The 27,077-nt window shown below is 37.2% G+C and overlaps 1 protein-coding gene across 4 annotated transcripts in view; it reads left to right on the plus strand.

Annotated features, from left to right (window-relative positions):
- The first annotated feature begins 3,081 nt into the window (after positions 1 to 3,081).
- Positions 3,082 to 27,077, plus strand: part of Nachralpha4 (nicotinic Acetylcholine Receptor alpha4) — a 33,270-nt gene continuing 9,274 nt past the window's right edge. For 2 of the 4 annotated variants that reach the window (XM_021332206.3, XM_021332224.3), the window contains exons 1-5: positions 3,085 to 3,358; positions 15,017 to 15,171; positions 18,420 to 18,600; positions 21,506 to 21,621; positions 23,789 to 23,957. In XM_021332206.3, the coding sequence (XP_021187881.3) occupies positions 3,170 to 3,358; positions 15,017 to 15,171; positions 18,420 to 18,600; positions 21,506 to 21,621; positions 23,789 to 23,957 (810 nt within the window). In that variant the 5' untranslated portion in view covers positions 3,085 to 3,169. Of the gene's footprint in view, positions 3,359 to 15,016; positions 15,172 to 18,419; positions 18,601 to 18,654; positions 18,836 to 21,505; positions 21,622 to 23,788; positions 23,958 to 27,077 lie in introns of all 4 variants that reach the window. The other 2 variants (XM_021332214.3, XM_021332233.3) reach the window with 2 other exon arrangements.

The raw sequence follows: 27,077 nt of genomic DNA on the forward strand, positions 1-27,077 counted from the left end.
AAAGTTACAAGAAAGGCTTACACAAATTGCAATAGACGCGAGCCTCTTATCCTAGGGATACTACGGAAGACGCCTTCTACATTACAAAGGAGTGTTTTACATTTTACCTAGAATCCAGGTTAGTTAAATATTCACCTCTATATTCTTGGCTTTAAGGTAAAATGGCATGATATTGTTAAAAAAACTGTTTCTAATAAATTCCTTCTGAAAGTCATCAATCGTTGTAATAAAAGAAACAACATTTCGTATTTCAAGATTGATTAGTTTGTAAGCTGTCTTGCCACAAAATATGATTGATCTAAGATAGGATCCCTCTATAATGCAATTTCCCTAAAAATTGTTGCAGGCGATATCTTGAGTACTTCATAACATTTTTATACCGTGTGTCTATAGGTACGCGAGGAGGGAAAACGCTTTGACTCTTTATAGGGCCCTCAAAACCCCTTAGCTCCTACCCTCTTGTCAAATGCTTTTTGCCTTAGCCACCCTGATTGTGACGAGAGTAAGCGCTCCCAATCGTATAATAATGAGTTTGATGGAAAAAATGCCGATATTTTAGAGAGAATTCAATATCAAGAGGAGTATTTGTTCCATATCACTAAGCGTGGTTCTGTGACCTTTTCTGTCTTTTGGGGATTATCGCTCACGAGTTCTGTTTGTGATCACGAATACAAATAAAAGGCTTAGGGTCTGTGTGTAAATAAAACAGCCTACATTTCCACTGCAGTGTTTCCTGTAACTCAGATGTGGTGTTTTGTAAGCGTCGGTATGTTTTAGGTGTCTTGTGTTTATTTAGCAGTCTATATTTTACAAAAAAAAATGGGGTCTGGTTCTAATCGCGTTTTACTCGCCACATATTTTCCTTGTTGCGTACAATGGCATCTGAAGTACATAAGTATTGCAATTTTATGTAGAAAGTATTGTATAGACAGACAACCGGCGCTATTGTTGCTTTAGTCATTTCCGTTCTCATCTCACGGGCGTTGTAAAGGGCTCCAAAAGCGGAATAAAATTTAAATAATGAACGCAAAATTATTTTGTAGAGCTGCGCTCGTTTCTATAGGAAATGTTGATAAATATCAGAAAATGACATTTAATTAAGTCGTTTTTATTATTTACTTTGTACAAAGATATTTTGAGGTGACGTTGGCGACTTTTATCAGGTGACAGCTAATATTTGAGGGCCTGTCGTAATGGCAAGGTATTTTGTAATGCACGAAACGTCTATTTTTCTATAACCACCAGCAACCTTTGATTTTATAACAAAAAGCAGAAAACATTAAAGGAAATGTCATCTGTCCAACGATAGTGATGTCCTACATTTATCTATTTATCTTTGTTTACTCGCAATGTATCATTTCAAGTGTAAACTTTTCTATAGCGAGGGAGAGCGACCGCGGTTACGAATCTAAGATGTTTTTCATGTAATTTTGATTTATGCTCGGAAGCCGTTAGATCTTAAGGATCCGCGAATCTGACGATCCTTTCTACTTCCCACAGAAACATTCTTTAACTTATAGTTGATGTTTAATTTTGTATGTTTTTGTATAAATCATAAATGTATTCAGGAGTTTTGATCTCAAATAAATTTAATTTCACTCTGCATGCAACAATTTAAAAAAACTTCGCCAACATGTTTCAAAGATTTCAATAAAAAGAAATGACATCAAAGCGAACCGCATGTGTGAAAAGAAAACAACTTATTAATAATTTAGTTCGCATTCGTGGTTGCACATGAAAGTCCTTTCTCAAGCAGCATTTAATTTATTTCTAAGAGTATTCAATGCAATTACTCTCTATATCGCATGGTGTATTTCATTCAATAAAACCGGCTTTATTGAGTTTCACTCTAATTAGTTTCCTGCGGCTCTTTTGAAGAACCTTCGGAGAACGTAAAGCGGATTTCTTATTATGAATATTGTTTACCATAGATGAATATGAGAGTAAAAAATTCAGCTTCCATTAATTACTTTTAATGGCGATTAAAAAGTTTTCGTGGGCGTATTTATGATTATTATTATAAAGTATTTTAGGTTGGCACGCCGCGCCGTGCTCGGGCAAGCAGCTACGTCTTCATAATTTATGTGGCGAATTACACGTTTATCATAACGCGTCGTAATTTCACCATCGCCCTCCGCACTTTTTTTTATAAATATCATACTTAAAACGCGCTAAGGAAAATTTCGTGCTTTTAAATTTCGGGGCATTTGTAAGATGACTGTTTAGGTAAATGCAGCCAAGATTTTATTTATGAATGCCGACATAAATTCCTTTTAATAATTGTAGGTATAGTTTTCAAGATTCAAACTGAATACCAATTGAAGAGTTAATATTGTCTTGTTAAGTAGTGTTGCCGTCATAGCGGACTAGTTGCAGTCGCTGTAAAGTGGGCAGTACGAGGCGAACTTTGCAGAATGTGTTAAGTTCGTGGATAGCGCATTAAGTGAACCCGCATTATCCGAAGTAGTTTGTTACTTAAGTGGTAAAAGGTTTGTGTTGTAAGCTCTGGGAACACCGGTCAGATGAATGCGATGCGCTATCGACTCGCGTATTTATACTCGTAGAGGGAGGCTGCGGGATACGGGCACAGACCAGACAGTCGCCGCGACGTCGCGAGCCCCCTGGGAACACTCACTATTCTTTACACTGCTAGCGTAAAGCTTTTAGGTGTTCACTTTAAAAGCCTTTGACTACTTACCAGAATTTATTCCAAAAAGTTAAATGAACAGTTTTTGGAAATTCATTGTCAAAGGAGTCTTTAAAATACGTGGAAATGTTAATACATGGTATTTCCTTTTAGTTATAAAAAGCATTTGCAGCAATATTCTGTTTACAACCGTATTCAATTTTATGATACTTTGTTATGTATAGGTAACTAATAAATTATTTTTCGATATAAAAAAAAATATAAATTATTAAATTCGGTATTTAAAAAAATACATATGCCGCTATCAATTATTTATTATTTGCAAAATAGCATCAAACGCGTTTATTTTTGATATTGTAGAATCTAAAAAGCAGTGTCAGTTCTGCGTATAATATTATAGGGTAGGTGGGTTAGACGGCGCGCGGGGGGGCGCCGGGGCGCGCAGGCGGCAGTCAGCGCCGCGCCGCGCCCGGGCCACCCGGCCCCGTACCGAGCTTACGTAACGATGCCCGCGCCGAGCTGATGGCCGCGATCGTGTGGTGGCTGGCGGCCACCTGCCTGCTGCGCGCCGCCACCGCCGGCAACCCCGACGCCAAGCGGCTCTACGATGACCTCCTCTCCAACTACAACAAGCTCGTGCGCCCCGTCGTCAACACCACCGACGTGCTGCGAGTCTGCATCAAACTCAAGCTCAGTCAACTCATTGACGTCGTAAGTGTTACATTCGTCTCCTGCCGCACGCCCGCTGCGTCCCCTGTGTAAACAGACGAACGCCTCTCGTATGCATAGCCACCAGACTGACCTACATCGGAGACAGACGAGGGTGCAGTGTGGACGCATACCTTGCTTGCACTTGCGCGCCGCATTTGGAATTTAAATAGATGTGAATTGCATCAACGCCTTAGACAGCGACCCAGTTTTTTTACAAATACATAGCTGAGTTAGGATCGTATATAAGTGGTGATAATGGGTATATAATAGCAAGTGTCGTATTCACACCTCCCCGAGCTACCCTGGCTGGGCGCCCCTCTGTCTCCCTCCTTATGTATTTCGAATCAGATCCCATAAATCACCCGTATAAAAGGAATTGTATTTCTTTCGATACTTATTCAATCTTCGTGCGTGGCCATAATCCTCAGGAGTTTTTGTCGAGATAATTATATCTACAATTCGTTGGAAGCTGTATGTGATGTGAGACGTGTCATATTATTATGTAAGCTTTTGATGTTATGATGAGAATTAACTGAAGATGACATTATATTTGAGTACCTAATTAGCACGCTCATATTGTTTAATGTAGTAGTGTTCACACTTAATAATACAAATACACTTAATATCAATCAAGAAGCTAATCAATCATGTAAAGTGGTAGGTCGTTAAACCATGTACTACATGCTCGTATATTGTATCCGCTCTTATGTCACACTTTTCACTGTTACGAGGGATTCCAATTTTACGGATAATAACAATAGATGGGATTGACTATTGAATTATTACCCGGGTAATCGGAATGGATTCTTGTTTCCATTATTAACGCGGGCAGAATATTCACTGTTGTTAATGCAACTGACGTTAATGGTCACGTAGTTTAGCTTTAATTAATTAAAATATAATATCTTTGATCAAAACCTATCTAGATAGAATACGATTTTGACGATTTATTAGGGTACTTATCATAAATTAAATTGTTTATCTAAGATTTTATACAAAATACAGCGTTACATTGCTAATTAAGATACCCGTTCATCAGCAGATACAACAATATAACATTCACTTAAACAAAAGTGACAAACAAAACACAAACGCATAAAATCACATTATTCAACATATATGAAAGGCAATCAGTCAAACTACGCAGTTACACGAGAAAGTCTTTGAAAGCATCGGAAGCTTGTAACGGCGCCTATTCAGAGCGTTTCACCATCTGGCAGGACCGTAACCGCATATACGATATCAAGTATAACAGGGGCGAATTGACCGCTATTATTACGAATGCGTCGGCCAAGATTACAACTGGACACAGCTGTGGCTTGCAACATTTGCACCAATCATGAATTAGGGTGGTGGACTAAAAAATCTAATCATTTTATTTCATCTAGGCCTTTACAAGCACTTATGAACGTCAAAAATACAAACAAGTTTGATTCTAGTTGCCCATTCCAAAAGTGGCTTCCTATGGAGAAGAACGGGCTAGAAACTCCATGGTTATTCTTGTTAAAATAATAGGTGTGTGGGACGCATTGAGGGAAACACTAAAGCTGTTGTATTAAAATGAAGCTTTTTAGCTGAAATGAAAATGGTATATGTTTCAGAATTGTTGTCCTTTCATTAGCCAACTGCTAAATTATAATAATTATACTTACTCTATAAAGTGACGGCTATACGATATCAAGTATAACAGGGGCGAATTGACCGCTATTATTACGAATGCGCCGCCAAGATTACAGAACTGGAAGCAGATGCCGACACAGCTGTGGTTTGCAACATTTGCACCAATCAGGAATTAGGGTGGAGTTGAAAATTGTGAACGATAAAAACAAAAAGTCAAATAACTTTATTTCATCTAGCATGTAGTCTAGGCCTTTACAAGCACTTATGCACGTCAAAAATATAAATAAGTTTGATTCTAGTTGCCTATTCTAAAAGTAGCTTCCTATGGAGAAGAACGGGCAAGAAACTCCATGGTTATTCTTTTTTTAAATAATAGGTGTGTGGGACGCATTGAGGAAAATACTGGGGCATTTTAGCTAAAATGAAAATTCTATATGTTTCAGAATTGTTGTCCTTTCGTGTAGGCTAACGAAAGGACAACAATTCTGAAACATATAGAATTATACCCACTCTATAAAGTGACGGCTATACGATATCAAGTATAACAGGAGCGAATTGACCGCTATTATTACGAATGCGTCGGCCAAGATTACAACTGGACACAGCTGTGGCTTGCATCATTTGCACCAGTCAGGAATTAGGGTAGAGTTGAAAACTCTGACAGATTGAGGTAAAACTGAGGCTTGTTATATTAAAATGAGCTTTACGCGGAAATGAAAATCATATTGAAAGTATGTTTTGGAATTATTACGGTTTTATAAACCTATTGCCAAATTAAAATCACTTCTTGAAGTGGTTTGTGTTATTCAAGTATAATAAATAATAATGAGTGCAATCTATTTTTCATAGATCCAACCTCTTGGCTACGATAGCGATAAAAAATAGTTTTGGATAATTTATATAAACATATTATTCAGTCGCCAAGCGCACTTACCTATAGGCTACAGTTTATTTTCTGGCCTTTTCACCATACATCTTCTCATAAGTATTATAAACCCGTGCCTGTCGTGAAACGATTTAAATGTTTACTAGGTACATATGTATGTAGATAATCTAGCTTTAGAAAGGGCATATACGCTACATGTATTACATTCAGGTACGTGAAATAGTTCCCTCGGGACGCGGGTGAAACCGCGAGGAATATCTAGTAGTGATATAAAACCACATTAACAGTCTGTCTCTTCAACCAAAATTCTCTCACAAAATTATTTACCTCTGAATTACAGTTTAACAATTCACTGTCATGTGCCAACTCATATTAGGATTCTCTGAATTGTGGTGTAAGTGGTCACGGCCACGCGCTGGTGCACCCTCGGACACTAATAATATCTGGCTACTGTCAATACAATTCTAGTTTATTCAGTATTTTGGTATTCACGACTGCAATCCAATTAGTCGCGTTGGACACTAAGCGATATTGCTACTGAGTATCAAGAAGCAAATTACGTTCATAAATATTTACAGAGCAACTCGATCTATTTACTTGGAATGGATGTTTATAACTAAAGCTACTTGTTAAATTGAATCTAATTTCCCTTTGACCTACAAACTATTTATTGCCACAAACTATAACAATTGAAATGATTTACCATCTTTCCGCGAGAACAAATAGAATAGTCACCCTGTATAAATCAGAACAATAAATATTAACGCTGATTTATTAAACCGTACCCAGGAAATAATAAATAAACAATATTTGTAACTGAATACGTAATAACATTTTGTTTATAAACAAGCTGGCTTTGTTAAGGCAAGAAGTAGGTATTGTAGATATTGTTTTCGTCACAAATAAACATATCGCGAGGGAGAGACAGACAGAACTCATAATATCCGCCAGACGTCGAAATATACATGAACATTGTGCTTCAGGTTCGTACATAAGTCGTTGTTCGACAGCTGAGTTTTTATACAAATTCAATATCGAGAGAACGCAACAAGGCGATTGCTTTTTTCGCTCAGATTAAAAGTTTTTTTGTAGGAATTGAAATGGCGTGCTCATTCGCTTGTATCCACAAATTATTGATTTTTAAATCTATGGTCTAGCGAGTGTGGTTTTGGCTACATTACATTCACATCTATTTGTTAATCTGAACTTTTACTGAGAACAACATTTTAAGATACTCTATTACTAAATATTCCACGCACATCAATAGTGCTCGAAACTACGATGCCTAACAATGTGCTCTACTATCATACATTGTTCCTGCAGGTAAAGTTTTGGGTTCTACACCTTCAAGTATCTCCGCTACCTGAACCACTACGCAGGTGAAATTATAATTACGGGGCAAACAATAGAAGCAGATTTGCTAAAGCGGTTAAGCTAATAGTGTGGCAGGGTACCGCAACGTTTTGTCATTACGGGCCAGGTCAGCGGGCATAAGCGACAGTATCGCAACGCCAATCCCTGAACAATGCCGCTGTCCCCGACAGCCGTCATCTAGCCCACACGTGACTCCAACACGCCGTCTACTCACGTCCGCGGATAATGGCCTTATTCATGAATTCTGCCATACGGATATTATTATACCTTTCTGTAACTTAACGGCCGTGGAACGAAGGCTGACCCTCGATGTAGCCAAACTGTTTCAAACTTCCGTACACAACAGAAATTACAACAAAAAACAACCTAATGAAAAATTTCCTCTACAAGTATATGTATCACAGCCATTAGCTCGGCGTATACTCAATTATGTATTACAAACAAAACAAAGTGAAAAAGTGTCCCGCGAATTTTCTTCTGGGAAATCGGAACATGTTTGGTTTCTTGTTGTTAATAAGTTCCTATCTATGGCAAACTTTTTTCGTTCAAGTGAAAATGAAAAAACAAAAGAATATCAGAGTGCGCGGTCGTACCGAGGGGAGGATTCACATGGACTTTTATTTGTGCTCTTCACAAAAGCTTGTCGTTTAGACAGCCAAGAGCTATCGTTGTGGTAATGGAATTGCCAATTATGAAATTAAATATTTTTTCAAGTATAAAATACATAAACTCATCATTCCTCGTCCAGTACGTTTTGTTTTCATTGTTGTGCAACTTAAGCTTTTTATTTCAGTTATCTCAAACATGAAATTAATGTCATTACTTATTTATAGAAATACAAAAATATAGTAACCCTACGTTATTTTCCATATATATATATGCTTGTTGATATCATTAGAAAAAAAATACACAGATATACTGATTCGACAGATTTTCAGACACATAAAATTTAAATTAGCACTCCAAATGTTTTGCTTTTGCTAGCATGAAATCTATTTATGAGGCGTTGAATAGCGGATTATTAAGAAAATTAGATTAGGGGCTCTCAACACAATTAGTAGCACAATGTTCAGGTAGCTAACTATCAGGCTAATGTGAAACACACCACGGCTATAAAAACTTAGTTCGTTGTAAACGCTTTGTCTTGCTTCACTTATTTACTTTAGTTTTAAAACTTTCAACTCCGTGGTCGTTCTAACACTTTTGTGAACATATATTTAACTTGCGTATAAAATATGACCATCTTAGATCTGCTGTTATGACAGTAAAATATCGGTCTAAAATGCTTATGAAAATCTTGCATCGTTTTTAATCCTTTCCGAATTTTTATCACATACACATTTAAATCATCTAGAATTAAATTAAAACTTTGTGCTTAAAACATTTTTGCCGCGGTCATCAGTCTACCTCAGGTTTTCAAGAATTTATATTTCCACAAACGGTTTCACACACACCGATATTGTAAAACCATGTGAGCAATGTCAACAGCCAATTCTCGTGAACTGTAAGTCAGTTAAATAAAATTCAAAGTAAATCCCCATTCCAATAAAAAGCTTTGGAATGGGCGTTTCCATTCGGAACATATTCATGCTGGCCCCACGTTCTAAAGCTATGACAATCGTCAGTCTAGCGAGAGACAAACACAATCTGACAGCAAAATGTTAAAATACGTACGTACATACGTAAAAGTATGAGCAAAGCATTTGTATGCAGCATCTGCGAAATGAAGACATTGTCTACATATGTAAATTAAATTGAATTTGTAATACTCTGTTCGTTTTTCAATGAAATATTTTCATTGTTTCCTCGGCATATCGCTGACATTACAGATGGCAGGGATGAAAACTTTTAGTACAAATAAGCCCCTTTGGGTATTTTATTTGGTAGCTACGTGTAAAGTCAAAGTTAATCAAAATAAAAGCCGACTACGCGCCTTTTTGGTTACCTACCCCTAATAGGTCACAAGGTCACAAAGGAACCTATTAACTTTGTCACAAGACCGTAATTTGTCTGAACGTAAGTATCTGAATGAATTTTCGCCCGTAAGTTGTGCTAGGAATTCTCTTACCTAAATATAGCATTCAGCATATAGAAGGGAGTTTAATGATCACGCTTTAGAAGCTCTATTTAAAATCTTTACAAAGAACTATCTACATATCTATCCGTTATTGTTATAAACTTTAAAGGGTTGCGGAATCACTTCGATCGGCATTTTGTCGCTTGTGCTGGCGAGGGATTGTATTTGAACCTGAAAGGTTAAGAAACCTTGATAAATCTTCTTGATTACTTATCTTTAATGTTTAAGTTTCGTTGAGAATGAAATATTGATTTAATCCGAGCTGTTATAAATAAAGATCAAATACTCTCTGCGCATAAACTGTAAGTCTCTCTAATCTCTTAAACTTTGTACCGCAAGGGTGAGCACGGCCGACACGCAAACACTATTATGCCTTCAGGGGTGAGCTTTAATTACTAATAAAGCAAAACAGTGTCAGTCAGTAATCTATACCACCTGACACGGCTAGGGCGAAAATATACAAAAGTGACCTATTTTCGCAAAGAGATAGGAAGAAAAAGCCGGAATAAATTGTCTGTTTTTTCTTTCATTAGTCTGAAAATGCCATGCTAAAGAAAGGTTTTAAATGAAATATAAGTACTAGTAGAGGCATATTGCGAGCACCGTTCTTTAGCAAAGACTCCAAAACATTTTGATTAAACACACTTTTCTCTGTAGTCGGAAGCGTTTCAGCCGCGTACGCCGTGCAATGTTGGTTTTAGTTTTGTAATACCTACGTATTTGTTGGTTTAGTTTTTATTTTATTCACGTACACTGAAACAATAGCATTTTTCTATTTCGTCCTTTTTTCATTCGATCCGCCTATTTGTTGATAGGAAGCAAAATTCCTTTACTCACAATTAGGGAGAATGTTTTCGTGTACAAGAACATTTTGCTCCATTATCAAGACAATTTAGTGCGGTTGTACAAGACCGTGTGCGCTGTGTGTATCGTTAACAAAACCAAATTACCTCCACGACAACTTCCTGACTTTTAGCTTCAGCCGGCTGTTCCCACTTTGTTTAATATTTTTCAGGTGGCGCGTTATCGAGCGTATTTATCGCATACTTATCGAGATGTGACAGCGAATTTTACGTGAAATGTTATCTTAGGAACAACTTGGAACAACATTTTAGTGAAGTTTATGTAGATTGATCAAACTCTCCCCCGAAAAGTCAACTGAAACTGGGTTAAGTGGATAGGGACGTATATAATTGAAAATAGGGATGTTCAGTGTATCGCTTGTGCGCGGTTCCTCGCGACGTATATGTAATTTAAAACGGGGCTATTCCATGCATTGTACATTGCGAAACCACGGCTACTTTTAATTTCCGTCTTCAAGCGAGCGAGCAACTCTGTGTGGAATAAAACAACTAACACATATCATGTTTCCCTCATTCACAGACCGGCGTGAAAATGCTAACATAGCGTAACCCTTACTTTTTATACGATTTTCATTTCCGTGTCGTTCGTGCACATGTACCCGTCGACAATTTTATTTTATTTTAAAACTTTATTATGAAGCACTGTCTAGTTTGGTTTTGTTTTTTTTATGTAGGTACATGTTGCACATTGGTACATTGTAACCATTGCTATTTTATATCTGTGGCAAAAATATAAAAACAAATACAAATTGAAAAAGTAACTTTGAAAATACTCCGCTACATTGCGTAGCTAAAAGCATTTTGCCAGGGGCTTAATTGGAGGCGACGCAATTTATCTTCGAGCGGAATATTTTTCTTTACTCTGGTCAGTGTAAGTTGCGGGGAAAAGCAAACACGGGCAAAGTTATCCACACCTACGTCTCGGTTGTCGTATAAAAGAAATCTAATATCCTTTGGGAAAACACAGTCGGCGATAGCGCAGCCCGCTGGAAAATAAAATATTCACCGTCAGAGATTTCCTAAAGATAAAACCGTCTTAAAATGCTGTCCAAAATGATACATAAGTACCTATCTAATAAAATGATGTACTTACGTACACTGGGGTGTATCTGAAGTGATAAAATAAAATTGTTTGAACGACGTCACAGACTGATGGCTACGAAAAATATGACAAACAAAGACAGAACAATATGTTTTATTACATAATGCGACGGATGGGACGCGTCTTCTACGAATATGTATTGTTGTATTGGACATGTTTTGTTACTCTTGTGATGTAACAGTAGTACATCAGTATTTTATATTCTTTTTCTGCAAAATAAAACTATTCAAAGATATATTTAAGACGCAAAACTATTCTAAAACTATCTATAGTTCAAAATACCGGTGGCCCAAAATTTGATTACGTTGATAAATATCTAGACCGAGCGAGCTTATTAAAGTTTTGGAGTTCAAGCAATTGGCGTTGGTGTAATATACCTACTGTCAGTAAAGCTGAAGGTTATATATGTTAATTTTCAAGTTAATACAAATATTGATCTTCACGGTTCATGAAAACAATTGAATTTTCTAATAACACCGCTTTTGGCTGGCGAATGAAAGTCATTTGATTAAGTTCGGCTAGACGAATTGATTTTAATGCTAATATTATTTTATCGCGGTTTCTTGCCATCAGTAGACTGAAGTGTTTCTTTTTCTCTAGAACTTCGTCAGTAGTAGTAACTAATGTCTGTCTTAGATAACTACCCTTTATTCCATTACTTTACTAATAAAATTTCGTGAGTTTTGTTTCATGTAAAAGTTCCCGTGAAACAAAAGGAACCAAATGTTTATTGGCAAAGTTTTGCGGTAAGCTGACAGCGGAGATAGGTGGGTAAGCAAAAATCTTCCTCAGAAATCCCTATTCTAAATGTTATGATGGATATAGTAAGGAACTTAAGTTTTGTTGAGGGTCACGTAAACTCGATGTGACGTTTCTGCCATTTTTGTCTTTTGTTCAATGACATTGAAGCGATATGGAATGATCATAAAGACGTCACCACATCACCGATTTAGTAACTTGTAGGTAATATCAATACTGTCATAATTGCTCGACAAAAGAGTTGAAAATTCTGCAATTTATATGTAAAGTACGTACAACTTTTCCGCGAAAACTAGACGATATTTTGTTGATATACATACATCTATTTAACATTTTGGCAGGGTACGATAGAACCGCGCTCTCTAGAATAAATTTTCTTCGACGTTTCCCCGAACAGCAACCATTAATCATCTCACTTTATATAGCAATGTTTAATGTTTCAAACCCGTATTATAGTTATGATAGATTATTGTGATGCGGGCGGTTTCTTTCACTAGGTGCCCTCAAGCAGACGACTTTCATAAGCTTTGTTTATATGATACAAATGTTGGAGTAGAGAACAATAGATTATGAAAGAACTCGTAAGGTTTATTTGAGTATAGAATTTTCTAAAAGATTCTAATGTAATTGTTTGCCTATATAAGCTTCGTATTTTTCTGCAATCCAATAATGAATGTATACTTAATTGCATGTTTGCTGGCACCCCACCGACTCAAGGAGTAAATTAAACCGCAGTCTTGACTCAGTTCCGTAGTACGCGCCTTTAAGTGCTTTTGTTTGACTCGGTTTTGTTTATTACTCACACGAGCATGTCGTAACATAAATTATATATCGGTGAACTAAGTAAAGGTTTCGCGAAATACTCTTCAGCGACAAGTTTACGGAACTTTCAAACGAACGAGTAAAGGAGCGTACATGTGAATAAAACCTAATTTAAGTTGGAAAAAAGTCGCGGAGGAAAGAAAACTCCGTACATTTTGGCACCGTGTACCTTTAGCGTTCTACCTTACAGTTTGCCGAACAAAATGTAGGTTGCGCGGCACTTGGAAAATTTTCGCGATACTAAACATAGCTTCTGTTTGCAATGAATAATTCATTGTTGTTTAACATTATCGGAGTTTGGATTATCTATAAAGGACAAGGGATTGATTTGAAGGTGTACTTGAAAGCAATGGATCGTTGTAAAGCTTAGACAAATATCCGTTTCACCAGATGGATGATCCTTTGGTTGGATTATCGACGGATGCTCGATAACAAGTTCTTAAAAGATTATGTCATGAATATTCAGTAATCGTTAGGTTCTGTAAGTAATATCCTGTATTTCAATAATCTTAATTGAAAACATTTTTAATAGCACATACATTGTATGTATATTTGATGAACAATGAGCCGCCTACTCAATATCCGATAAATAAATACCTTTGATATAGGTTTTTAATCCTACTGTGTATTTGATTGTAAAATGGCACGGCAATTTCAAATACATTTGCACAAATAGCATTAACACTGTAAATTACCGCAATTAAAATCAGTAACAAGGTCCTACAAATAATTAATTTTGTCATTGAAAGGCTTTTATCGTTATTTAGTAAGTCGCATTGTTTCATAGCATTTGTGGAACACTATTTAAATGCTAATTGAATAAATTAAGAGTATGTTTGGGCTGTGATATAAACTAAAGTATTAATAAAATAATTTTTTTCTTATGCATATTATAAACTTAACAAAACTCTTTCCATATCGCTGCAAAAATACTCCTATGATAAAAAGTAATGTGATTTCTTACAAACCAGTTCCAAATTGTAAAAGTTTTAAATTGGAACCATTTGAGTTCAAACATTGCATGGAACCCTTCTAAAAATGTCATAATAAAGCCATTTTCGGCCTATAAAGTAATAACAGCGTTTTATTCATGCTGTTACGCCAATAACCCCCACGTAAAGGCAATATTGACATTTTATACAGAAATGTCCTATAAATACCAGTAGGTAAATCCAGTTAGACATTCGCGTAATACGAGGCGGAATAGATAATATTCAAGCTAGGATTCGCCTCGTATTCTATGAATTGTTTCCAAAAATAAAAGAATCATGTTTGGGAATAATCGACTTACGGAATGGGGAATAAAAGTCTAATCGCTTTTACTGTTATCTTTTTTCTGTACTCCTATTTGTTTTAAGTTATGTCAGTAGCAAGACTTATCATTTTCCTTCATTTGTTTCACTAGGTACAAGTGTAAATAGGTTCGCTGGCGAGGTGATAATAGCATTATTCTGCAGCCAGATCGCCGTTATGTTTGACCATTACTGCGATAATAGTTCCCACGAAATAAACCCCGGTCTCGGTGTTCCTATAATCCCAGGATATAGCTATCAGGAAACACAGTCTCCGGCAAGAAGTTCTAATCCTTGGCGGCACGCATAATTAATGTGTCAGCGGAATGCTTAGTGCGTATAAGAGGAATATCAACCGTATATCGTCCCACCGAAGTCATATGTTCGCTTGTCTGATGATAGAGCGGGCTTGGGGGAATTAAGCTGTGTAATTCCAACGCACACTTGCGGAAATGTATCCGATAAAATACCGATGGGCTCGCAACTTGATATTACGTTTTTTGAACGCAAGCTCGTTGCAAATAAATCCGATATACGCAAATCCATGGGGTTTTCGTTCCATTTTATTTTGGGCTTGATTAAGTAGAACATTTTATAAAATATTTCCAAACAATTTAGGCCGTAATCCCATAGTTTTCTCAAGAAAGTATTTGAGTTGTACCTAATAGCAATTTGATGATAAGCGCTTTACAAGTAAACTAGATTAATTTGAGGTCGCTCACAAAGAAGCGAAAAAATATTTTCGTGACGGAACGAGGATGAGATCAAAGTCGTTATTTCCGATGAAATTATTGACTTTTTCGTCTATATGGGTAAAATGGGTTTTGGTAAGATGGTTGATGTTTTGTTTTTTGTTGTGACAGAATCTGAAGAACCAGATAATGACGACGAACTTGTGGGTGGAGCAGTCGTGGTATGACTACAAGCTGCGCTGGGAGCCGCGCGAGTACGGTGGCGTGCATATGCTCCACGTGCCCTCAGACCACATCTGGAGGCCCGACATCGTGCTCTATAACAAGTGAGACCTCAACATGTCTACTAGCTTCACATTAATACTAACTGTTAATTGTTGTTCCATAAACAAAGGTGGGGCAACGAGTCGTGGCTTTTTTTTACATTGTTTACTTACATGAAGTATGTTGACAGTATTAAGTATTTTATTTATGTTATATTGATGATATGCGTAGCAACCAATGCTGAATTATCAATACTAAGGAATTTAACAAAACACTCAGGCACACACTGATGTTCAAACAAAAGACAGTTTCTGTAACAAACGACAAAAAAAGAAAAATAGGTACATTTTCGTAACCGAGCCCGCATGTTCGTCTAATTCCTCCGATAGCATTAAGAGTTTACGAAAAACTCCAAGATCTGCTGGAAGTTAATATCAAAGTAAATTTTTCGGGCGATTTGTTACCAATACCTTTCCCATTTCCTTTATATTTTCCAAGGGAAGTTGTGAGGTCGATACGAACTACAAACAAGTCGGAGTTCACTAAGTTAAACTGTTCTAACTTGCTGGTGGAGAACCTAATTACGGAAGAGACGGCATCATTTACCGTGATTCTGTCGCTGGCTATATTGCCTCTAATGAAAACGAAAATGTGCTCACTACGAGGTAACACATGTAATTAACTTTGGATCGACTTCGGAGAGAAACGGCCAAATTGGGCAATCATAATATGAAGGTATCGGGATTAATTTTGCAAACACCCCAAAATGATATAATCTTGTTACCTTTTTGGGATAAAGTTATTTATAAATATGTAGAGATATTTCAGCGTATTTTCGCGTGTCCTCTATTTTTCTAGTGTGTATGAGATATGCCTGCTTCCAAAGTGTTGTAGAAGTGTTTTACAAAAGAAGCGAAGAGCTACTCGGCTGAGCCCTGAGCCGAGTGCGACACGATTCGTTGCTTCACCAGATTTATAAAATGTGCCAAGTTAATACAGATGACATTCCATTTACACTTATTTTGTGCTAGTGCCCATATGTTTTACACCAACACCATCGAACCACCCTACACTCACATCCTCACAAATACCCATAGTTACCAATTACGTAAGATACAGAAAGCCATCTTACAATTAACTATAGTTTCACTGACAAAGATGTCATATGATTTACACAATTGTATTGTTTTTATAAATTACATCAAATGTGAACATAATTCTTTCTTCTTAGTTACCACACAAGAATCACACCCAAAAGTAGCTAAAATTCGAGTAAGTTATCTGTAAATACGAAATTGGGTTTATTGTAGCGTAAATCGCAATCCCGTATCGTCGTGGAGACAAAGCGAAGCCTGTAAACGAATCGTATTTTACTTACAGTACAGTCTTAGCGATAAAGGCTCACAAAAGCATAGCATTGTCCCGCAAAAACCAATACGCCGTGAATTGTACGCCGTACCCATCCTAATTGACGAGGGCCCAGAGATTACTACGTAGTACCCTCTTCCCCTTCCCAGCCGGTCGCGTTTATTTATCGCTAATACCGAAAATTGAACCCCTCGTAAAAATTAAATTTCCTCCAGCTTGAATTTATAATTTCATCCCATGATTTATATTCATACATCTATTTGATCCTTATTTAATTTCTTAACACACCTGTACAGGTATTCAATTCTTCTTACTTGAATTTTTTTAGATTAGTCGGAAAATAAATAAAATCAGTCGGTATTTTTTTATGTAGAGCAATCCTGATCAAGGCTTAAATTAATACATAAACCATTGACATGATTGGCCTTCTTATTTGATAAAACTTAATAAAAAATAATTCAATAATATTGTAGTTCGTTGGTATTTTCTTTTACGCTTTTGTTGACTGTTTTTTTGGAATAAAATTCCACGAAAACATTTTTGCAATTAAGGTTTATCCCGTGAGAGTATGTGAACTCCAGAAACATTGCGGGGTTTCAGGAAAATCAAGCGAACAAATACGCCTCCTTTCTGTCCCAGCGGGCTCCTTGCATCTTTCACCTTTCACAGTCGAGCACAACGATTTTTCTTCTAAGAATTAAATTTCTATTCAATAAGAAAAGTTTATTTAACGTTCAATGAAACAGCTTTGAAAGTATTAATGAAATTATTTAGAGAGACTATTGAACCAATTATTTAAATAATATTCGAATTAAGTCTTTTATTGAGTGTTTAAAACCAAAACATACGAGTTACAAATAAAACATTTAAACAACCAAAGTAACCTCTATAATGTGGCTCGAAATTTCAATAACAAATCTAAAGTTAGATGAAAGCGGTCCTTGAGACACAAGTTTGTCTTGTGTATTGTGCTCGTAGTTGGCATTCATTTTGTCGCAGACGCCACCTTGAGGCGTCGGACTTTGATAAATGGCCGGGACAGCAATCGTTACTCATTTCCTGTCCCTTCCCGCGACCTGTGCCCCGGCCGTCGGACTCGTCCCCTCTAATGTGCACATTTTTGCTTCCACCTCAAACCTGACGCACCTCCGATGAACACCCTTTGAATGAGCGGATTGCTGTACGTACGAACCCCCACGTTGTGATTTGTTAACCCTTATCATCGTATTTGGCACACCCCGTTCGTATTTCATATTTTTGTTGTCATATTTTACCATTACTTTTATTGGATGTCTTTGTCGTTTCACACACATTGTTTAAAATAATATATAAATGAAGCAAATAAAATGTCTATTTCACTGTTAATGCATGTTTAATGTTGTGTCGTATTTGATAAATTTAAACAATTAAAAATTTATAAAATTACCTAAATCCTTTCAACTGAATATTAATGTTCCGTGTTCGGATGCGTCTCCGAATAAAACACTTATTTTAAAATGTTTTTAATATAATTTATACCTATATTTAATTAATTGTTTTCTTTCAGCGAGACTAAATTTGGTTAATTAAGTAAACGCGATGAGTAAATGTACTTAATTGTTAGTCAAGAGTGACCATAAATTATTACACATAATTCATTACTAACATTATACAAAACAATGTAAATTCTCACTGTTTAGGTCGGCACATTATGTATTGTTGTAGTACAACTGAATAAATAAACCAGCACAAACACCGACTATACTAAAACGTAGTAATAATACGCAAAGCTAGCTATTACGCCATTCAAGTGTACCTGAATTAATTTGAATGGTTAGACACAAAGATTCCCGCACAAGGTCCACACACAACATACTCGTACTAACGCACTTGAGGTATTTGGTGAGGCACAAATGAACGGTAGGGCCGCGAGACGGCTTGTAAACGTGCGTTAACATTACAGTGCCGACGGCAACTTCGAGGTAACATTGGCGACCAAGGCGACCATCTATCATCAGGGGCTGGTGGAATGGAAACCACCCGCCATTTACAAGTCTTCCTGCGAAATAGACGTGGAATATTTTCCTTTCGACGAGCAAACATGCGTTCTTAAGTTCGGTAGCTGGACGTACGACGGATTCAAGGTAATTGCGTGGAGCTCCGTCACCGCTCTCGCTGACCGCTCTGTTTGTCCGCAGCGCCGACGGCAACTACGAGGTGACGCTGATGACCAAGGCCACCGTCTACTACAACGGAATGGTGGTGTGGCAGCCGCCCGCCGTCTATAAGTCCTCGTGCTCGATCGACGTCGAGTTCTTTCCTTACGACGTGCAAACCTGTGTGCTTAAGTTAGGCAGCTGGACGTATGACGGCTTCAAGGTGACGCCCCGCTGTACGCTGCTTGGCGGCGCGCGCGGGCCGTAGCCCTAGGGCCCGCCGCCCCGGCCGATGTCCATGCAATAGCTTGTTGGCTCGAACGTAATTCGTCGTGTAATTATATTACTTTTCTGTCCATGTGGTATGTTATACTCACTTTTACATATTGACTGTAACGACGACGCTAGAGTAGTGGCGAAGAGCGTGCGCTCGGTGCCGACGCCCGCTCCCCGCCCCCGGCTCGCTCCGTAGCTCTGACATGTTGCAAGTTTACATTCTATTGCGATGGTGATGACTTAAAGTATATGGAGTAGCAGTATGTCGACGTGCGTGATCACGAATGCTCCAGAATATCCTCGACCGGTCCACTTAGCTCGTTCGGCCTTCCTCGCTCGACACGGAAAGGTATAAAATTTTAACAGCCAGGTGATATGGGATGCAATAATTTCACTCGATCCGTTCCCACCCGACACATCCCGCTCCGATTGAGCCTTTCCGTGCTACACGATTTGTCGCGAGTGCGAGGTGAACGCCACGTAGATGATCGCTGAGCTAACAATCGCATCGGTACGCGGAGCGGCGTCACTCGGAGCTGCCACACCCTCCCATAGCTGGCTCCGCTCGCGCCACACACACACAGACACACGCCCGCCACACAGCTTGCTGCATGCGTCCCCGTCGGTGTACACTCCACTCACCGCATGACTCTAGCTTGTCTCCGAATCACTTGCATTCCCGATCACGCCGGCGCGCGGCGGTCGCTCGCCGCTCGACGCGGTCGCGACTCTTGTACACAGCTTCACACGATACCTACACGCGAACAGGTTTAGCACAGCACGTGAAACGAAACGAAGATAAAGATCACACTTGTTGCTCTTAACACTATCGAGCATAAAATAGTCATCATGTTGCATATTTTATACCTTTCCCTATTAGCGACTCATACTTACTGGCTGTACCTAGTGTGGTATCGCCGGCAGTCCATTGCATGTTGTCATTTCAAAGAAAGCCGATACCACTCCCAATCTTAAACACGGAGTTCATAATGCACAAAAATCTAAATGTTAAAGTAGAACTCGCCGTCTCGTCGAAGCGTCGAGGACCCTCGGGCTATCGAGGAGACGGTCGTTGCATGCTATTACAACACTCGAACGAAGCACACGTCTTATGCCAACACGTCGGCCTGTAACGAACTCAATCGTGGGATTATTGAACTGGAGAGGCGAGGGTTGGCACGAGACGCGTGGCTGGAGACGCTGCGCCCGCGCGACACACACAGCGCGGCGGAGCCGGCGCTTTCGATCTCCTTATCAGATTTTTTGACGAGTCGTTGAGAATGAAGTGCGCTACTTCCGAGATGCGGTGTAGTGCGCTTGTTCTACGCGATAACGTTAAGGAACCAGAACAGGGAGGTCGTCCTCATCCTGTTTACTCTTGTCGAAAGCTCCACGATCACTCGTTATTCGGTGTTTTCTGTGTTTTCGCGTTGTTATTTCTTCGCATGTATCGAATTGTTGTGACATGTCTACATTGAAGATAAATGTGTCGGTTTGTCGTTAAAGGTTTTGATCTCAGTTTGTACTCAGGTACATCCCACTTGGCACACTCTGTGATATTGTTTGCGAGGCATCTAATGCGAAGACCAGCTTGGAATATCTTTATACAGAGACTCCGAGAAAGAACTACATAGTTAAAATGTCTGCGTTGCCAAGATTTTATGGGATTTTATATAGATAATTCAACACATTGTGTGACAGGGTGCATGTATCAAATAAGTAAATACAATGACTAAATAGGAAATGAATTAAACATAAATAAATAGATATTAAAACAAAACATTATCTCACGATGGAGTAAATATAACTATTTGACACAGATGACGATCATTTACACTTTAGATAATTAATTCCACCTTTATACTGTAAACTAAAACTAATAACTGTTTGCAAAGATGAAGATTTTACTCCACATGAGATACTAACTAGTAGAACTAACCTGCATCATTATAAACGCATATCATAAGATTAAACAAGTAATAGCAACTGTGTTAAATTTCCTTATATGTGTCTTTTAAAGTTATCGATGTGTATTTAACTAGAGTAAATTAATTTTAAGCCATAAGATACTTTACCTACCATTATCATAAAATAATTTATTGGCACCGGAGTTTTTTCTAGTATTCAAAAAGTGTGACTTTCTGAGTAAGTATTACGTAATTTCTTCCAGAGACGTGAACACACAATATAAAGGAAAAGATAAGTAATAAATGTAGGTATAATGTACATCTGGAAGCATAGACTGGAAAAACAATTATTCCGCTACCAAAAACTCTTCAAGTAGAATTTATACACAGGTTGAAAAAATCTTTATGAACAAGTTTAATTCATAAAAGCTTTAGTACTACTGAAATTTATTTTTATATGCTTGTAATGATCCGTTGCTTATGATCAAAAATTAAATAAGCATGAATTGAACCTTCTTTGAAAGCTCACAGAAAAATGTCATGGCAGTTATAAAAAAATGAGCATCTGCATATTCCACATTCGAAATTCAAATAACTTTTATGCATTCAAGACGTAGATTCAGAGATGAATGTATTCATTGAACTCCGGTGCCTTGTGATGTTCCTATATTGGTGCAAGTAAATAGTTGTGTGAGTTGGTATGCACGCAGGTCGACCTGAGGCATATGGATGAGCAGGCGGGGAGCAATGTGGTGTCCGTCGGCGTGGATCTGTCCGAGTTCTATATGTCCGTCGAGTGGGACATACTTGAAGTGCCGGCTGTAAGGTACGTAATCTGTGGACTTGTAATTATTATTACTTATAAATGATTTTCTTTGACGATCACGTCCTGAGTTTACTGCATGTTCTGAGTTCTGACAATGGTGCATAAAACCATATGAAGTATCAGAATTCTAACATTACTCTCTCTGCTTAATTAAACATCACAGAACAGTAAAAATCATTTTACACGAGTCTGCAAGAGATACGTTCCACGTTACTCGCAGTTGATCTCGGCGTAAAATAATAACCGCTACACCGGCGTGACAGATGAGTTCAACGATGTTCTCTCACATTTACTTGAATAATGTAAACTACGGCAACAAGATACTCCTGCAAATATAAAACTTTATCGTACGACCGTTTAGTTTCACTTACTGTAGGCGACCGGCGACGGCTGAACTAAATGACCGCAGCTATTTATGTTATTACGACATCGAGCCATTTATACACTCGACACCGTTAGTTAATCGCTTAGCAATTACTCCTTGTTTACAATTATACCCAAATTATAATCTCATTTTTATTTTTCGCTGATTCACGACAAGCTCGTCACTTTGTGCTTTTTATATAAAGTGTAAAAAGTAATTGAAAACGCCTAACACAGCTAAAACATCAGTGAATACGTCCCGCGGTGCTGAACAAAAGTTAATTGGAGCTCGATGTACAGCGGTCGTTTGTTCTCAGCCCTCGTTACCGGCTCCGGGCCGTTATCCGCCTCTCGAACACACGAGTGTCATTATTAACCCGACGTCAGTTGCCTCAGCATCACTTTCTCGACGTGTATCCGCCTCGCCACGTCGAGCTTCGTCGCAAGTAAACTTACGCCTCGCGCGCTCGCCCGCCCGTCGCGTTCCAACCTCATTAAGATGCGTAGCTATTATAGCTGAATAAGATGTACCGATAAGTCACGTTGTCGAACGTTGACTACCTCAGTACCTACGAAATGATCTAATCTCCAGCACTAAAATGCTGAATAAAACCTTTACCTGAACCCAGGCATCATTTTAAAATTCTAAAAAGATTCTGCAAGAGTTTCAAATACTTAAAGATAAAATTGTAAAAAGAGCGTTGTTGTCCGAAGAAATAAAATATTCAACGAATTCCTCAGCTTCATAAAGACTGACGTTTGTGTAACTCGTCAAAATAAAAGAGTATTTTACTTTTATATAGAGGGGATTTTGTGAAAATGTTGCAGCAACAAAGGCCCCAGTTGAGGCAACACTGCGAATCTACTTACATTGCCTCCGGTAATGTCCTTTATACATATTCCGTAGTTGTAACACAGCTCGCGGCTGACTCTTACTCACTTTGAATAAAGTTCGCATTTCCACGTTAACAAAGCGATTGCAACTGTAAAATTGTCGGCTACTTTTACAATCTGCATCGTTTTCTAAAGACGCTGTAGGTTTTGTGGAAACTTTGAATTCAATTTATTTTCCAATTAAAATAACAAATAGAAGGACTGTCTTTTTAAATAATGGCCGCTATTAATATCTGTATGATGTATCGCGATAAAACTGTGGAGCACTTGGAATCCTCCTAAAATTGTGCCCAAAGATAAAACTCTCATATTTTATGACCGTGAAATATTATATCATAACTTTGCATATGGAATGTAACCCTTCGTTTGATTGACGGATAGCTAGACGGTCGGGACAAACTGCGCTTTTCCATATAAAATGATTTCCCTGGAAACGATATAAATACCATTTTCATATTCCTTCGAAGCTTTTACGAGCTACTCTACAAAATTACCCGAGCACATTTCTTACATGAGCCGACCATAAAACGTTGTTTTACTTTTAAGAGTTAAGTTACATGCCGCCATTACTGTGCTTTATTATTGGTGGACATAGGCTTGGATATTTTGTTTATATTTACATATATTCCTAACATTGAGATGTTGTAATAAATATTTGAAGTTATCCAGGACTTAATATAGAATTTCAGATCCGAGTATATTCCACTATAATGCGATTATAACGTATTAGCAATCAAAATACAAATGATTCTATCAAAAAATAGCTTACAATACTTTAGTTCACCCTAACTGGCAATACTATCACGGAAAACTGTAAGTTAATTAAAAGCGGACTCAACGGGAAATATCATAAGACCGTTCTTATCGGGGCTTAGCTTTCTTATAATTAATTCACCGATCATTCCTGCAGGAACGAGAAATTCTACACGTGCTGCGACGAGCCGTACCTGGACATCACCTTCAATATCACCATGAGGAGAAAGACCCTGTTCTATACTGTGAACATCATCATACCTTGTATGGGGATCTCCTTTCTCACCGTCCTTACGTTTTACCTGCCTTCTGATAGTGGAGAGAAGGTGAGTTCATTTGTTTTTGTTAGTATATACTTAACACTAAGCTGAATTGTTGATAAGCCTGAGATGCTATACGAATCCTATTTGTAAAATAATCACCACAATGCACAGTGATTCACTCTAAGGCCATAAATCGAAAAATGTCATTGGCTTATCCCCATTAGATCTACTTACTAAGTGATTAACAAGTAAAGAAGCTTTCGAAAACTCTAAATACCAGTGTCATAAGGTCAAATTATTATTCAGTTTTGTGCATCGGAAGTTAGCGCATCTCGAGTCTAATTATCGCAACGTGTGAGTCATCAAAACTTAACACTTTGTTTTTGAGTGTCACTATTCCAAATCAAGTGTTTATGTATGGTGATAGTATGGAGGTCCAAGACCAAGGTATGTACTTCTATTATCAACTACTTTTTTATTTTTTTTAATGCGTTTAATATTTTATTTTATTTTTTTTATTGAAGGTAGCGTTTTTGTAGATTTGTTTGGTATACTTTGATTTCATTTGGACCTATAACTTTTTGCTGCTCAGTGCTGCACTTGAGGCAAATGTTTTTCGAATAAAGAGGATGTTCTTATAAAACCATATAAGTTTCATCTGCATCTTTCTGCCCCTTCTTGGGTTAAAGGAGTGTCAAAGTATGCATGTCCATAGTAAAGAAAAAACTTTATATTTTAAGTTCAGCTTTCATGTTGTTTTGAGGTAAAGTTTTCAAATGTTCTGTTTCGAAGACGACTATTTTTGACATCTGGCACTCTAAAGAGGGTAGTCCAAATGAAAAATGCAACATGTCCTGAATACTTTGACAGAAACATCGTGCCTTTCGGATGACATCGAAAATATCAAACTAGAGACTTTAACTAATAAAATTATGAATGTATGTAAACGAATTTCTCATTATTGGGCAAAATCAAATCGTAGGAGATCTAAGTTTATAGATAAATATTCAGATTGGCTGAATGCAGTTGAAAATATTGATGTAGAGCGAATTGAGTTACATGTATCTCAGAATGCTGACAAAGTTGAACCATCAACTTCTTCATTCCGATCCCTTCCTAACAGATTTACGAAAGTTACCTGTCAAAAACAAAACATGTACTATCAAAATTTGTACTAGATTTGTTATCTGTTTGTAGTAAATACTTTTGAGCTTGAATGTATTCTGGTATAGTTTGTGTTTTGTGTGTATATGCAAAAAAAGGTTGTTCATGTATTTTTGTTGTTTTATTTTATTTCTTTATGGTTGTTTTTAATATAAATAACCATTATTTATATAGATTTTTCATTAAAAGTCGCAGTATGACATGTTCTAGGTTTATCGTCTAAAACAAAATTACTGCGAGACATTTTTACACCTAAATAGTAATGATATTTTTTTTAAATAAATGTGGTTATGTTATAATTTTAATAATTTACACTTATCTTAACATATTTCAACGTGTAAAATAAATTAATTAAAAGTATTTGTGAGTTTCGTATTTATGGCCGCCTTTGTATGGAGCGTGAATCACTGTGCAATGTTATTGGGTGTTATGATCAAGTATGAGATTACGTAATATGGAGTTTGGAAAAAATGTGGATATTCTTTAGTCGGAATTTATATTTGTAAATCTGTAAGATTCTTTTAACCAAAAATCCAAGTTTGTTTTGAATATAACCCTCCTTGGGAATTAGCTGCCTGGTAACGCGAGGATACGTGGGCACGTGCTACAAAATATATGCTGTCTTGGGACCGTCTCCGTGTCCTACAAGTAAATATAGAATCAAATAAAAAAACAAATCGCTGAATTCAAATCAATCACAAAAAATATATGCACCTGACTAAGCTACTTTAGGTATGCTAGAAACTTGAATACAATTTCTTGTTTTGTAATTTTCTAATAAAGACTTTTATCACGGAAAAATGCGATAAAAATATTACCCTAATGAAAGCATCTCAGGTCTTTTTTTTATTATATTAATTTCATCGCACATGAATAAAATTTCCGGCGAGTTTCGCGTTATTGGAGTGAACTTCTAAAAACAAATTAACAAAAATTCCGCGCGTTTTGTCGACAAACTTTCGGACGGTCCGTAAAGTTTCACAGTGAATATTGTTACAACCGCCGAGGTTCAAATTGCTCAAATACGATTACTCAACGTGCTCTTTTATTGTTCCCTTGTGATTACCTACCCCAACGTAATAAAAATGTATTTCATTTGTATATGAAGCGTTCAAGTCGAGCTTAGTTATGAATTACACGACCCTTCCCCCGAGTATCGCGTGGAACATCCCAATTATTGTATCGACGGCATGTAAAATATTATACCGTTAGCTCTAGCTGTGTCAAACGTGTGTAGCAATATTGTCTACCTGAATCGTGATCAGGTTAAGAAGGCGATTCGAAATGAATAAATCTTTCATATTGGTTTTTATTTGCGCGATAAACTGAAGTCGTATACATCAAAATATATGTCACTGTTTTCCATTTTATTTAGGTTACCGGTACCGTCAAAGGGACTAAAATAATAATAAGTAAATAAAAAGTATTTCTCTTGGAATTTCACTTAACTTTAATTTTACTTTCCTTTGACTACCAATGACTAAGAAAACTACTGGACTTATTTGTCAATACTCTTAATTAATTACCGACTTTTTAGCTAACTAATGAAGTAAAGTAATAGTTTATTTGACAGGCACGACTGTTACTAGGTCCTTTTAACATAATGTTAATTCAGCTACGGCGTAGTTGGCTGCTACGCCGTAGCGCCGTAGCAAAGACAGGTTGTGCTACGCGCTCTGACTGTCAAGTACCTTTTTTCTTCATTAGACCTTATTTGCAAGTTTCTTTTAAATTTAAACATATTTACTTTGTACATTTTAAGCTTTATTTTGTAGCAAATACAAATCGTATTTCGAGTTTATTAAAAACAATGCCTTTATTTAAAACTAATAACATTATTATGGTAATGTGGTTCAGTCAACTTTATTTCAATACGGTTTCTGGTAATATTCATTATACGTTGTTAACATTTAAAATTAATATCATGTAATCAATTTAATGAACCTTCATTATCACCACCGAGAACTCGCTTATTTGATGGGATGTCAAATTAAAATTTAACGTTCGCATAACCTTGTC

This window comes from Helicoverpa armigera, chromosome 12 (genome assembly GCF_030705265.1).
Source record: "Helicoverpa armigera isolate CAAS_96S chromosome 12, ASM3070526v1, whole genome shotgun sequence".
Classification (NCBI taxonomy): domain Eukaryota; kingdom Metazoa; phylum Arthropoda; class Insecta; order Lepidoptera; family Noctuidae; genus Helicoverpa; species Helicoverpa armigera.